Genomic DNA, 16,300 nt, shown 5'->3' with positions numbered 1-16,300 from the left:
TTCGTGACCTTAAGCGAATCAGCAAGTTCGTCTCCATAAACATTGCACCTCTCGACATCAGCATTAGCAAGTATGTTCTATGACTCTAGTAGAGTTGGTTTGAAATCGCTGAGCATGGTAATGATGTCCTGAACGCATCACACCATGCATCGTGTCAGGGTTGCATGGCCTAGGCCACGGTATTTGAACTTGAATGCATGACTCTGGCCTGAAAACATAGTAGAATTAAATATAGAATAATCAGTGAAAATAAATCTGGATTTGTATTTATAAATAAATCACAGTGGCACTGAATTAAGCAAATAAGCACTCTTTCCTGAAGAATAGTGTGTGTATGTTATTTACAAACATTTGTTTATTGTTTTTATATATACGCTATGCGTTAATATTCTTATGCTCCTTTGAATGTATTTATCTACCACACATTATGAATTTTATAACTTGTACTTGCTTACTTGCAAAAATAAAATCTTCAATGATTACATTAGAAACATGGTATACGGTATATGGGTTCTCTAAATTCTGCAGACCTTAGACTTACCACCTCTAAGAAGCTCATATCAATTTATCTAGCATAATGAATTTTCGGGATGAATACATGGTTGATATTAATTCTGAAAATTAGCATGTACCATGATTATATCCTAAAAAAAATGCTAGAATGCTTCTATGAATATTATTTTTATAACCATCCACTATCTTTTTGCACCTTGCTGCTTGTTTACTTGCAGTAAATTTATAGGCACATAATAATTCCAGTTATAATGATATATATGCATACCTTCATGAAGAAGGATATCTTGGACTTGCTTTGAATAAAAGAATTATATAGCATGGTCATTCTTAATCCTAGTAGGATATTCTACTACAACTGAAGTGTAGTAGACTCAGGCACTATAGTTCCTCTAAATAAGTATATGGCCATAATAAATCTCAAAGGTCTTTGTGGGATGCATGATAAATTTTAGAAGATATCCCATATTATTGAAAATCGAATTTTCAAGCTATGCATGATCCTGTGAGATATATATGCTACTCTACAAACAAATACAATGACCCAAAGCTTTGTATTAAATGTCATAGAAGACATGATGGTAAATAAAAATTTTATCGGTAAATATTCTTGAAGAAATTTCTCTTGTATATAGAATATTCAAGAGCAATAAAATACATGAAGTATTTAAATTTATCATTAGAAATGACTCAAATAGAAGTTGAGTTAGAATTTTTAGACAGCTCTATGAACCAGGATATATGACTTGCATATGTTGCACTCGTAGAAGGATTATTATTACATATCACTATTATGAAATAAAGCATGCATGAAGCTGCTAAATGTCAAGCATAGAAGCTAAGACATGTAAGAATGGATAAAAATTAGAATATTTAAGGTTTTCTTGAAGAAGAACTTAAATCATGTGCTTATAGACTTGTTTTGTCTTTTAATATCCTGAAGTATTAGTGGTGGCAGTGCTTTAAGTTTTAATTCCCGTTGAATTAAGTGGATTATATAAACTCGTAGAAGAGTTAATGGTTATTTTATTAGCTTGAAGACTAATATCAAGCATTTAATATTCTTAGTTGCAATTCTTACTTGCAGTAATATGTGTCAATCTTACATGGAATGAATTAGAGTTGTATGTTTCACATATAAACAATTGCTTATTTTGCCTATGTAAATAAGTTTTGCATTATTTTTATCCACAAAGAAGCCTTATTAACCATGAAGGTTATCATTCTTTGTGCAATACTACCATGTTGGTAGAAGGGAGATTGAATTTCCTAGAAGCATATGAATGATTGGACTATACTGGCATATGAACTGATCTCGCAAGGATCAATTTAGCCAAAAAATTGTATAATCCATAAACTAAGTATTCAATACTTCAGCTCAAAAAAAAATTAGAAGTTTATGTCCTACCCCAAATATGTTGCTCTACAATGAATAGTACACGCGATATGTATATTTCATGTCACAACTATTGAATGCTAGAAGTATGATTAAATTCTATGGAACATTTGAAATGATTAATCATAGATAATGCATGAAGCATATTACTACTTGAAGTAATTATGACATGAAAAGGGGGAGGAATTTTAAGTAAAGGCATAAGAAAATGTGGATAATATATATTTAGTAGGCATAGCCTTCCTAAATCTATCTTTAAGTGCATGTATAAGGACTTGATGTTCTAGTTGTGACTTTTCCGGCTATGTTAATTTTCTCTACATTGCACAAATTGCATGTAAGCCTGTAGCTTTGCATTTTGTTATTATCTATTATGTTAGATTGAATACCAACATTCCACGTTACACTTGAATGTGAATTACTATGTTGTGCTCCCGTCGAGCTGTAAGTATCTCCACTCCTGCATGGATATTAGCATAGAAGAAGCTAAATTTGTAGCTAGTAGCTACCTTGCACTCCTCCATAATTAGATTGGCTAGCTAGTACGCTATGTCTATATAGTTCCCGTTGAACTAAGAAATATTTTGCTTTTCATGTGTTGCATACATAAGCAATATTTTGGTCTATGGCTAAGCGGCTTAAGATCAGGGGGAGTGAGTTAATCTGAAATTAGCTAAATGGAGAAGTAACCCAATTTGAAGGGATGAATTATAGTGGAATTAAGATGGTGGATAACATGCTTAAACGATTTGGGATTTATTAAGAAAAGGCATTTGAGGATATTGCATTAATGGCAATTAGAGAATTCTTGAAGAAATTCCATGTAAATTTGAATATTGCGTATTTTATACATTTGAAATGTATGGTCCATTTTTTATGTATGAGTACTTGGATCAATTTTTTAGGCTAAAGAATAAAGAAGCTAGATAATAAAATAGTTTTATAAACTATGATATGTGCAAATCAGGGGGAGAACATCCTTGATTTCGTAGGAATGCTGAACATTCTTAAGTGCACTTTATGAATTCTAGCTCACTGCATATAATGTATAATAACCCCCATATTTAAATATGTGTGTGAATATTTCATATAAATTTTTTTCATAGCATATATGAATGGGCCTCCACTTGTAGTTGGAGATACATGAATTTGAATTAGTTTAAGCCCATCATAGGAGATTTCTTTTGAAGTATGCTATTAAAGATCTAATATTGGCATTAGGGGGAGAGAGCCTATGTTGAATGCCAAATTTTATTTCCATAGAAGGAAAATGATCTTAAAAGAAAATATTCCTTGAAGCTTGAAGGAGAAATAGTATCACGCACTAAATCAAACAATAGTTTGACTAATGCTCTTGTGAAGCATGAAGCAGAGCATATGCCAGATATTTTTGATAATGAGAGGAGTAATTTGAAGTTATAAACAAGAAGTTGTGTTTACTAGTAGTAAACTAAATGTGTATACTACGAAGCTACGGGGACGCCTGTGGATTCTAGTTTAGTGTATACTTGTTAAATGAAATAAAAATAAACTCCTCCATTCTTATGAAGAGAACACCTCATGAAGAAGGTTAGGCACCTCATGAAGAGGATCATCATGAAGATGAAATCCAACACATTAAGCGCACGCACCATAGTGTTGGGTATGCAGAACAATAAATTATCTCTTGTTTAGAAAATGACAAAGAGATAGGATAATCTCACATTGTGAGAGTATTGGGAGAAAATAATAGTTGTCGACAGCACTACCTCTATAATTGCAAATGTTTCTCTTATGAGAACCCGGATCCAGAAACAAAGTCCATGGCAAAGTCGCTTGAAGCGATTATATCGGGTCAATAAAGAAAGCAATTGAGGTTGAATCTCCTACTAAGAAGAAATAAATGTTCTGCTATATCACTGGCAAATACAATGAATAAATATGAAATATGCAGTTAGTAAGTGGATTAAGAAAATCCATATAGTTCCTGAAGAATAGAAATCGCAACATATAAAAATTAATCTCATACTAAGTATTAAGAAGTCTAAGGTAGAATAATATATTCCTAAATGAATATTAAAGTCTCAAGAAGAGCATATCCTAGAAGGAAAAGAGTCATTGAATGACCTTGTAGTGAATATCACTATTTTATTATGTATATCACATAATAATCTCTCATGCAGTAGAGAATATATCTCATAGAAAAGAGATATTATTCGCTAAGAATAAGAACATCCTTGAAGGATTTACCAGACAATTCTTAACAAGCACCATTACTCCCTGAAGTGAATGTAGACCCGAGAAGAAATAAAATGAGGAATTCTAAATATAATGAAGATATCATACAAACACTCAGAAAGTGTATATTGTAAAGCTAGCAATAAAGTTTTGATATCCTCTAAATACCATAGAAGGTATAATAATAATGGTAATTTTGGTAATTGAATTATCCCCTAAATGCCAAATGTAAGACTGGATTTATTGTTTAGTGGTATAATCAAAATCCTGAAGATTTATAGAATATATAATTTAAAATCTACTAAACAAGAATTATAAGTTTGGTGCACTATCTAGAAGATATTGAATATTGTAATTATTTACCCCATAATCCTCTGAAAGGATTCATTACCCTGAAGATAATTTTTTATTTGTTTTGCACAACTAATAAGTGGTCGTTTTTACGTGAAGCATATTGCTCTTGTTTATACTCATATAATTCATAGAAGAATTATAAGCCAACTTTTGGAAGATATAGTATTGTGGTACTGCATACCATTAATTAAGCACACATTTGTGAACAGTGTGATTTTGAACAATAAAGTTCCAAGTTTGGCATTATGAGGGGAAGCATATTTTCATTGTATCTACATTGAAGGTAAAACCACTAGAATTACAAAGATCTAGTAGATCATATTTGCTAAAACATTGAAGTTTATGCATAGATCATGAAGATAAATATCTATTAATGAAGAATATGGTATCGTGAAGAATATATAACCACAAAGGTTAAATGTTGTACTCTTTTTTTCTATGTGAGTCTTTACTTGAAGGTTTCTCACACAAGGTTTTTAATGAGACAACATGTGCAATACAATTAACGAATGTGATGTACTCTTTTCTCCAAGATCCGTTTTTTCCCATTGGGTTTTCAGATGGAGTTTTTAATGAGGCATGTGCATATCGTGGTAATCGCCCAAAGGGGAGTGTTGTAAAACATACGGACTTGATTCTAGAAGGAAAGGTGAAGGAGGAATCCTAATCCTAGTCCGTTTGTATGTGGGCTCTTACCAAAACTTTTAGGCCTTGACAGGACTATATATACGTGGGAGATCTATGTTGTAATCACCAATATTCAGAGGAATAAAGAATAGTCTCCCTATCTTGTGTCTATTTGTTCTCTATTTTTATCTATTATGTTGATCATGAAAGATGGAGAGAGAAAGATACTAACCGCTGGCAACATGTTTTATAACAACCACATTTGTACAAGCAGGCTTATCATCTTTCAGCCTAATCCCACGCGACAAGCTACACATATAGACATACTACTAAATATAGCAGCTAGCAGGGCGCCGCCATGGGCAGTGACAAACCGGCAGCCGCCTCTTCTAGGCAGGCAGCTGCCACTGTACAGATCGTGGGAGGGATCGATCAAAGAAAGGCACCAGCTAGACGGAATTAAACATGAGATCGATGGACTTGATCTATGTACATGGACAGAGGCCAAGGAACTAAGTAAAGCTTAGTAGAGCTTGTAGCAGAGCACTACCACCGACGGCGGCATATGGCATATGAACTGGTGTAGTGTTCTACTACCAGTAACCAACAGGTAGCAGCACTCACTAATCAGTCACTTGATTGCTACTAGCTAGCACGTACGTAATTATCACCGCTGGTTACTACCATCATCGCCTCCAAAAAGAAGAGCACCCACTTGCTTCGACTGACTTGATGGTCAATGTCCTCGTCGATCGGAGTCCGTCCTCAGAATGGCGCGGACGGCATCCTCTGCAGAGTCTTCCTCACAATCGGCACCGCCACCTCCACGGACACCCTCAGCTGCCGAATCCAATCCAGAGACAGACAAGGCGCGAGCCTTTGAGTTTGAGGAGTTGAGCATGCAAATATAGAAGGAGAGGGAGAGGGATGGACAAGATGGGTTTTGGTACCTGGTCGTACTTGACGCGGAGGCTCTCGTTCTCGTCCTGCAGCATCTGCACCTTCCTCTCCAGCTCGCGGACGTAGGCCTGCTTGCGCGCGCGGGAGCGCGCCGCGGACTCGCGGTTCTTGATCATGCGCTTCTTGCGGCGGTCGGAGCCACCGCCGGCCCAGGTGGCGGCGGCGCCGGCGCCGAGGCACATCTCGTCCTCCAGCAAGCCGCGGGCGGGGCCGGCGTCCAAGGGCGCGACGTCGGCCGCGGCGGAGTCGAGGTTGTACGGGAAGAAGGACGACGCCGGGGACGCCACGGCATTGCGGAAGCCGCCGCCGACGCCGAGGGACATGTGGTGGCGGACGCCGTCCGCGGCGTAGGCGCCGGCGCCGACTCCGCGGGTGGTCGGGGAGGAGCCGCCCGCGGCCGCGGCGGAGGAGAGGAGGTGGAGGCGGGAGTTGAGGCTGAGCTGCGTGGAGATGAAGGCGCTGCAGGTGGAGGCCGCGGCCACAGGCTGCGGCGGGGACGCGCTGGGGCTGCTGGCGGTGTTCGCCCATATGTCGTCGTCGTCCTCCATGTCTATGGCCGCCATCCCCCCCTCCCCTCTCTTCTCTTTCTGGCTACGCTCGTTGCCTGTTGGCGCCTCTACGCTTTGCTTGTTTTGGGCACGCACCGGCGCCCCACAGGGCCACAGGGCGGGGTGGCTGGCTGGCTTTAGTAGCCGCGGACTCCAACAGGTCCAAACGGAGGAGGAGGAGGAGGAGGAGGAGGGGGCTCGGGGGCAGAAGCAGAAGCCCAGCTCAGCGTCACTGTGTGGTGTCTCTGTTTGGCAGCCAATGACCGAGAGATCACTGTTGACCAGTGAGTGAGACCTGGCACTGGTCAAATGCTCCTCCCTTTCTCCGCCGTGGATTAATGGGTAAATCTACAGGAGTATGTACGACGTCTACTGACGCCGTTAAAATCCTTATAAAAAATACTCCTAATTCCTAAACAAGCAATCACGTTAAACTGAAGACTTTTAATCTGTAGACAGTTTTTATCACAAGAAAGTTCGCGCAGGGCTACGCCCATAGCTTTGCTGCAATCCACTAAATGGATTCATGCTGAGACGATAACAAAGATCACAGCAACAATGATTCCACATGGCCAAATACACTATCACCGACATTGACACTCTGACCTTGTTGAGTTCTGAAAACTTTTTAGTTTTAGACACTGTAGTATTTTTATTTTTATTTGATAATTATTGTCTAATCAGTGACTAATTAGAAAAAAAATCATCTCATGATTTACTGGCAAACTGTGTAATTAGTTTTTGTTTTTGTCTATATTTAATGCTTAATGCATATACCACAAGATTCGATATGACGAAAAATTATGAAAAAATTTTTATTTTTAAGGTGAACTAAACAAAGCCTCCAAATAATTCCTCAACTTCAAGTACTCCGGTCCTTATCAGGTGCTCTCCAGGGTGGGCCACCATCTTTTTCGATGCAACTGTTTTTTTTTTTCATGTTTCACAGCTGAAGAAGATGATTAGGAAGCATCAATTGGTTATTCCATTCCGCCTGAGGCTGATGTTCAGTGGAACGTTCTAGTGGCCATCTTGCAGCGCTGGTCTCTAGTTTAAGATGACTCTACTAAGCCGCAGGGGTTAGTCTAATCCGTTAGCTTTGTTGGCGACATGGGAGGATCTATATAAACCATTGAAGTAGTTGTTTCCTCGAGCTCATGTTTTGGGAGAACTAGCATGACAAGAAAGGGGGATGATAGCGGACATCGTCAATCTACTGAGGATGGCGGTGGAAGAACGATCGATGCTGTGGAACATGTGCACCAAGAGTGTGGACCGGCTCCGCTGCGTCAAGCAAGGACCAAGAAGCCAAAACAACTTCATCGACCCAACCAGGTCTACAATGGGGATATGCAACACGGTCACTTGGATGAAAAATATTGTTCACTAATTTATTATGCGAAAAAAACAATGTTGAATGGTTGCAATTTGGTAGATAATCTCAAACTAATAAGCTGGTGGTGGTGTCTGAGCTATCTCCTGCCCATCGCCCGCATGCAGATACAAGGGCACCACCCATGCTGTGTAAAATGTTATCGAAGTTTAGAACTAAACTTATACTCGATCACATCTCTTTGTCCTCGCCTCTGCTCCTTTTCTTTCTCTCCTTCCTGCTTCAGCAAGTTAAGGGTTGTTAATATCCATATGAATGTATTTAGAGAAAATTTTGTTAAATAACATTTATCCTATCAAGGTAAAATATTTTTTATATTGAGAAAAGACGATCGATGGTCTAGATATGCAAATCATATTAATAGTCTAACAAGCCACCAACAATTACAAACGACAAATACGTTACATGCACATGATATTCACTCACATTACATGCTTATCTAACACACATTGCGCAGACCTATGTTGTATCACATGCAATTCACGTAATCACATTGGCACACAGCATACAAATCACGTTGGCCCATGAAAAATACATGATAATCAAAATATATTAAGTCAAAAGTTATAAAATATTACCATGACAATAGATAGCACATGCATCAATCCAATCTAGACCTTATTTATTCTATTTTACAAAATAAATTTTTAAATAAATATATATTTCATCTATTAATTTTCGAGAAGTAATAGGCGATCATAACCGTCCGATATGAATAACACAAGCTTTCATATGCTGCTAGTATTTTTTTCTAACAGTTCAAGGGGAATTCACTCTCTAGAGCCAGTTCTGAACTTCACTCATATCCTCTTCGTGCTCAAAGTGATTTGGGCCTTGTTTAGTTCCCTAAAAATTTTACAAAATTTTTCAGATTCTCCGTCACAACGAATCTTTAAACGTATACATGGAGTATTACATATAGATGAAAATAAAAACTAATTATACAGTTTGGTCGGAATTGACGAGACGAATCTTTTGAGCCTAGTTAGTCCATAATTAGACAATATTTGTCAAATACAAATGAAAGTACTACTATTCCTATTTTGTAAAATTTTTTGGAACTAAACAAGGCCTTGGTTTTAAAATTTTCAATTATATTAGTATTGAAAGCTTGTGTTATTATTATCAATAAAAAACAAAAAAATCGTTATAAAAAAATGAAAAACTGAAACTGAGTACCTCTGGACTGCTGCTGGTTGGGGGGACGGGATCAAGGCGAGAGGGTGTGTGTTGCGTGCTCAACTTTCAGCCGCAAGCTCATGTTCTGTTGTTGTAGGATACTCTCGCCTGGTTTAGTTCCCAAAATTTTAAAAATTTTCCTATAATATTAAATCTTTAGAGTAATAAAAACTAATTTCACAGTTTATTTGTAATTTGCGAGACAAATCTTTTAAGTCTAGTTCATAATTGAACAATAATTTTCAAATAAAAACGAAAATACTGCAGTAACTAAAGCTAAAAACTTTCACGCATGTTCAGTTCACCCAAAAAATCAAAAACTTTTTAAGATTCTCTATCATATCGAATCTTACGGCACAACGAAAACCTAAACTAATTGCACAGTTTACCTGTAAATTGCGAGATAAATTTTTTGAACCTAGTTAGTATATAACTAAACAATAATTACTAAATAAAAATAAAAGTGCTATAGTATCTTGAATCAAAAAAAAATTGGGAACTAGCAAGGCCTAAACAAGGCCTTCTGCCTCCCAAAGTCGCAGCTGTTTCAACCGTACCGTTGTTCCGGTCCCGGGGGAGAAGGCACAGCATCAATGCATCAGCAAGCAAGCACACATGCATTTTTTCCCCCCTCTTCATCTGCGTCCCCGAGGGAGACCGTGGTGACTGGCTCTGGCTGACTGCATGGATGCACATGTACAGACGGCTTCGTCATCGTCGTCGTCTCCGTAGATCTTGGCAGCAGCAGCAGCAGCAGCAGACCCCACCAATGACACATCGACACACTACTCGGTGTGACAGAAAGTGCTTGGGCTCCTGCCCCTGCTGCTGCCGGTCACAGCTCCTCGCACAGCGAGATTCTTTTCAGAGGGGGGCTCTCGCAGTCAGGGCTGTGTGTGCATATTTGTTTCCGTTTTGGCGACGTGAAAAAATTACAGCCCCGCGATGGATGCCGGAGCCGTGGTCGTAGTCTGGTACACGGCGCCATGTGGGGAGCCGTCCCCTATCTGGCGCATTCGCTATTTGGCTTGCAATCCATGTCGCCTCCCGGCTCCCTTGGTGGGGGCACGAGGCCACGAGCACCGAGCAGCCCAGTTTTTTTTTTTTTTGACAAACATACGCCACTGTTCTATGGCTCCGACACTGTTCTAACATCCTCGCTTCCAAACAGGGAAACAGCAAACACGCAGTATGGCCCCGGACGGGACTATTCAAAAGTCTTGGGAACTGCTCTCACTTCCCACCACGAAAGGGTAGGGTACTCCTAGAATAGCAGCACTTTCGTTTCTATCCGACAAATATTATTTAATTATGGACTAACTAGGTTCAAAAGATTCGTCTCGTCAATTCCGACCAAACTGTGCAATTAGTTTTTATTTTCATCTATATTTAATACTCCATGCATACGTCTAAAGATTCGATGTGACGAGAAAATCTAAAAAATTTTGCAATTTTTTTGAGGAACTAAACAAGGCCTTAGTAATCTACAGTGAGAGTCAGTCTCCGTCATGTTTGTTTGCTTCCCAAGAGCAAGAATATCAGGGGGATTTTGCTAACGATAATAATATTACTCAAACGCCACCTCCACAGAGCAAGGCTAATAATTTAGCCTGTTGCGCTGTAACAACATGCCATGTTATATATAGTCAGTAGCCGACTCATATTATGGTTTAGCTATTTAGCTAGCTGTAGCATTTAATAATTACATGTGTATACAATAAGTACCGTGAAGCTGAACAGAAACACTAGCTTCTCGCTAGCAACCGGCTGGGAAAAGACGTTTTCTCCTCATACATTGTGCAGTCGACGAGGAGTTTACCGTCCGCTAAATTCTTTCTATTTACATGGCTGTTTTTTTGATGACGTGGATCCTTCTTGCCGGCTAAAAAACGATTACTATTATATCTGCTCTTAGTGCAACTCGACGGCAGTGGGGCAATGCCACTGAAGGGGGCAACAGGAAGCTATGGCAAGTCACGGGGATTGAAATTAGGAGGAGCGGGGAAGGAACAACGGGGTGGGCGGGCGACGTTGAGTAGCCAAGGACTCTTCGCTTGAGCTTATTAGCTATTAAATTTTAGTCATAGAATAATATTTTTCTATTAGAATATTAGTATTAGCCGTAGAAACGACTCATGCAGCGGCGAAGAGAGAGGAAGAAGCAAGTTGACGAGATAGGATTTAGGAAGGACATGAAAGAAGCGGCGGGGGTGGATGGCCGACGGTGGCTAAGGCGCCGTCCAAAGTGGAGGCAGTCATGGAGGTGGAGAACATCTAGAAGCGGGCGTTGGGCCACTGGCATTGTGGTTTTGCTAAGGCTGTGTTTAGTTCCTCAACGAAAAAATTTTGTGACATTGTAGCACTTTTGTTTGTTTGTGGTAATTATTGTCCAACCATGGACTAACTAGGCTTAAAATATTCGTCTCGTCATTTTGACCAAACTGTATATTACTCTTTATTTTTATCTATATTTAATACTCCATGTATACGTCTAAAGATTCGATGTGACGGAGAATCTTGAAAAAATTTAGGTTTTTGGGTGGAAACTAACGCGGAGAAGAGTTTAGATTCACATACATATGAGTAAGAGGTGGAGTGTATTGGAATAATTTACTAATTTACTCAGACCTGATTTAGATTCAAAAGGTTTTTGGATTTTGGGTGATGGACAATCTTAAAAAGTTTGTAGATTTCGGGTGCCACGAAACAATGCCTCATATTAAAGTGGAACCTCTTGATCACAACTAGAGGCCTTGTTTGGTTTCCAAAAAGTTTTTCAAAAAATTTTAGATTTCCCGTCATATCGAATCTTGCGGCGAATGCATGACGCATTAAATATAGATAAAAATAATAACTAATTGTACAATTTACGTGTAATTTGCGGGATGAATCTTTTGAGCCTAATTAGACCATGAATGAATAATATTCGTCAAATACAAACGAAAATGCTAACGTGTCTATTTTGCAAAATTTTTTGAACTAAACCAGGCCTTAGTCTGTTTACTGTACAGTCGTGAGGATTGTGTTGCGTCTTCGTGTCCGTTGTTGGAATTGGAAAGCAGCAACGACCAGAAACGGGGTACTACCAGACCAGCATAACTGCTGTAACTTTTACTACTACTAGGCAATAGGAGGAGTACTCCCCACAGCCCGCACGACTGCTGAACTGCACAATGCCACAACAGTCACAACTCACAAAAAACTCCCCGAGCACGTGAAGGGCGGTGAAGCAAGCCGCCGGAGCTGGTGATGGCCCGTGGCCGTGGCCACGAACCAGCTTGCCGTGCCGGTGCCGGCGCACGCCTGCCTCCCCTCGATTTGGGCGTCCCGTTGCCGCCTAGTACACTGCCAATTAAAGAGCGGCATATACTACTCCCAGACCCTGCCTGACTGATTGACGCGACGGGAGGCCGCGCCCACTCCTAAACGCCTTCTCCCTCCGTAAAAAAAAAACACGTACTCCCCCTCCATAAAAACACAATTATACCAACGAACCTGGATTTAGGCCTTGTTTACTTCTACCCAAAATCTAAAAAAAATTTAAAATTCCTCGTCACATCGAATCTTTAAATGCATGCATAGAATATTAAATATAAACGAAAATAAAAACTAATCGCACAGTTTGATCGAAATTTACGAGACGAATCTTTTGAATATAGTTAGTCCATAATTGAATAATAATTACCATAAACAAACGAAAATACTACAGTGTCGCAAAAAAAATTTAGGGAAAGAAATAAACAAGGCCTTGGTCTGGGCAAATTACCCGATACCCATTACCCGTACCCGAATTATCCGGACCCGAATTACCCGAACCCGAGGTACCCGATCCTAAATTCGGATAGCGATTTTGATTGCCCAAAATTAGTTTGGGTAATTCGGGTAATATCTCCCGGTACCCGAACTACCCGAATTATCCAAATATTTGTCTACATGTTTGTATTTATCATGTGTTGTTAGTTAAATATTAGAATTTATCAGTTTATTAGAACATAATTCTCTTTGTTTGAACAAGTGATAGTAATATATTATTCTCTATAAAAATGCTATTGAAATTCTATACAAATTGCTGCTGAAATTATATATAAATTGCTATTAAAATTTTGTATAGTGTGTTGTGTTTTGAAAATTCGGATAAATCGGGGGTACCCGAATTTGCAGGTATTGTTTTTTCGGAACTAATATCGGGTAACAATTTTCATTATCCGAATTACCCGACTCGAAAAAAATCGGATAACCCGAATGCTAGGCTTACTTATTGCTAGAATTATACTATTTTTTTAACGGAGAGAGAGCATGGTTCCCTCCGTCAAAAAAAATTCGTGGGACTGGGGGAGTACTACTACGACAGCGCTAGATACTCTAGCCTTCGCGCTTCCCAACGGCAGCATAGCGTGGCGTGGCGCGCTGACACGGCCCGGGAAGGGATTGCAGTGCAGGAGGCCGGAGGGGGAGGGGAGGCTGGCCGGGAGAGGAGGAGGTCTGGAGGTGGACGGGACCCGGACCGACACGGGCTGCGCCGGGGACTGTCACTGAGATTGACCCCGAGCGTGACCACACGGGGAAGCTGAGTTCATCAGCTCGGGGACTTCGGCCCTGATGAATTTTTTTTGTGTTACGTCGTATGCGTTGGAAAGATGTTTTTTATAAATTAATAAAAAATAAATTATATATAACTACAAAACAAATCTATTAAACATAATTAATCTACAGCTAATCATGAAGTAACTAGACTTAAAAGATTCGTCTCACGTTTTTTAATTAAACTGTGTAATTAGTTTATTTTTTATGTACATTTAATATTTCATGTATGTATCTAAAGATTTGATGAGATAGACGAAAAAAATTTGGGCGGAGAACTGGCCGTCACTTGAGAGTGGGGGTGGCCGGGTGGCGGGGTGGGGGGGGGTGGGTTTGAGCACACAAAAGTAGTGGCCGCGGAAGCCGCGTCCTTCTGCTGCAGTGCTGCTGCTCTGGACCTCTCTGCGCGTGCGTGGCCGTCGAGGCGCCAGGCGCCGGGCGCGGCACGCACGCCATGGACCGGTTCGTCCGCGGCCGCACGCACGGACGGCCACGCGGGCCCCTGATGCCTTTCGCGCCCTTTTCATGGGCACCCGCCCCCCGCGCGCGTACTCGTACGCTCGGCGCGTGCCTCCTGTCGTGCTCGTGCCTGGTACCTTACCTTTGGCTGCTGGCTGTTGTTGCTGCAGTGTTGCCGGTCCGGCCAATGCAAGCCCAGCGACGCCGAGCCAATGCTGGCCCAACAGCCAAGCCGGAATTCGCTCTGAGGTCCTGATTGGTGGAACGAATCGCGATTCCAGTTTATATACTTTGTTCTGTGTTTCTTCTTCAGGCCTCGTTCGTTTGGCATAGAATTAGTGCTTGGAATAAATTCTACTGGAATGGCTTTAGAAATTTATATAAGCATTGATCAAATGGAATAATTTCTGGTGAAATCCTCCAGAACCGAACGGAGCCTTAGTAAATTTGTGCTCTCCTTTTTTTTTCTTGAACAAAACTAATGTTATTTGATCAGGGCAAAGCATAATCATGTTTGATTTTGTGCTGATGTTCCCGATACTTCATCTATTTAGAAAGACCAAGAATAACTCAACTTCCCTACTCTTTTTTTTTTAAATTGTAAGAGCATCTCCAACAGTTATGCAATTGGAATTTGTATTTGTTGGAGTTTGCTAAGTCACTAAACGTTTTGCCAAAGGAAAAATAAGTTCATCTCCAAGTGTTTGACATTTTTACTTTGCATTTCCTAAAATAGTGGATCCAACTATTTTTGTCCGGGAATCTTTCATCTTCGCGGGAAATTCTCTCGCGCGTCGCGCGGACACTTTCTTTTTCGCGCGCAATTCCTTCGCCCGTCGCCACCAATTCTCTCGCGCGTCGTGCGGCCGTGTTCATCCCGCAAGTCCACATCGCCGCTTGGTCCAGGTCGTGGAGATCCGATCGAGGCAACAGTCTCAGGTAGCACCGCGGCATCCAGGTCCCAAGGCTTCCGCGACGTGGGGAGGAGTCGTCTCGCGGGAAACTACCACGACGTGGGGAGTACGGGCACGACAAGGAGTCCAAGATTCTCGAGATATTAAAATTGCCAAGCTATTGTGCCTATGCAAAAATGCCAAGTTTGGTCCATCAACAAGTTTGCCAAAATGTATATGTCAAATGCAAAATTGTTGGAGAGCAATTTTTAAGGTTTTTGACAAATTTCAAAAATGCAAAATTCAATTGCATAACTGTTGGAGATGCTCTAACTCATTCTAGTTCAGTGTATATCTTGGGTGCTCACGTTTGTACCAAGAGCATAGTAAAAGCTACTCCCTCCATTCCGGTATACCATGGGTGCTCACGTATTTTTTTTTTTTGCTTTTAGCAAGTTAATGCATGCATACAATACAAGCAAAATGGGGGTGGCCAATAAAATTGGAAGCACGCATGGATATAGCCAATGAAAGGAGGTGTGAGTAAGCAATTAATTTGTTATCCGCGCTTACAGGCGGATGTCTTGGTATCTGCTCAGCTTCTCCACAAAAATATTTGGCAGGGCTCCTCTAGAGCTAGAGGAGGAGCTAAAAAGAAGCCATGTCAAACGGGCCCTTAAGCTCATTGCGCCTAGTAAACAAGAATGGAGGGAGTATATATTAAAAAAATTGAATAATTTATAAGTTAGAATAGAAGGACTATAATTTGTTCAGTTTTTGCATCAGTTGAGTATACGAATGAAACAAAGATTCTGAAATACTAGAGGCTAGAGCCTGGGCCAGCAACTTTCAAGACAGTTGTAGCGCTCCACTGGGCTGGGAGCCTGGGAGATGCGGGATCACAGCACATGGACAGGGATGACAATATATAATGGCACACGATGACACGAGGTGACCAGATAGTCGGATCAATCATGCTCGCTCCCAAGCCCGTCGTCATTGGCCGCTGCCATAGTAGTGCCATGGTCCGGATGCCGAGCCCAGGGGACAAAAGAGGAACTGGACACCAGGAACGAACCAAACGGACGGGGTGCCCCGGCTTTGGACTGCCCAACTCCAATGGCGGCAGCGCTGCGTTGCGTTGGGTCGGCCGATTGACGGGTTCGTTCAGAATCTTGCT

General features: G+C 40.7%; 1 protein-coding gene across 1 annotated transcript; it reads right to left on the bottom strand.

Annotated features, from left to right (window-relative positions):
• LOC8063325 (bZIP transcription factor TRAB1) lies at positions 5,331–6,724 on the bottom strand. Its single transcript, XM_002460542.2, has 2 exons — positions 6,058–6,724; positions 5,331–5,947 (listed from the first exon to the last, which is right to left on the bottom strand). The coding sequence occupies exons 1-2, from the start codon at positions 6,628–6,630 to the stop codon at positions 5,873–5,875; spliced, it is 648 nt and encodes a 215-aa protein (XP_002460587.1). The 5' UTR covers positions 6,631–6,724; the 3' UTR covers positions 5,331–5,872.

Source organism: Sorghum bicolor, chromosome 2 (assembly GCF_000003195.3).
Source record: "Sorghum bicolor cultivar BTx623 chromosome 2, Sorghum_bicolor_NCBIv3, whole genome shotgun sequence".
NCBI classification, from domain to species: domain Eukaryota; kingdom Viridiplantae; phylum Streptophyta; class Magnoliopsida; order Poales; family Poaceae; genus Sorghum; species Sorghum bicolor.
The sequence above is the reverse complement of the archived record's forward strand: the minus strand, read 5'-3'. Positions and strand labels throughout refer to the sequence as shown.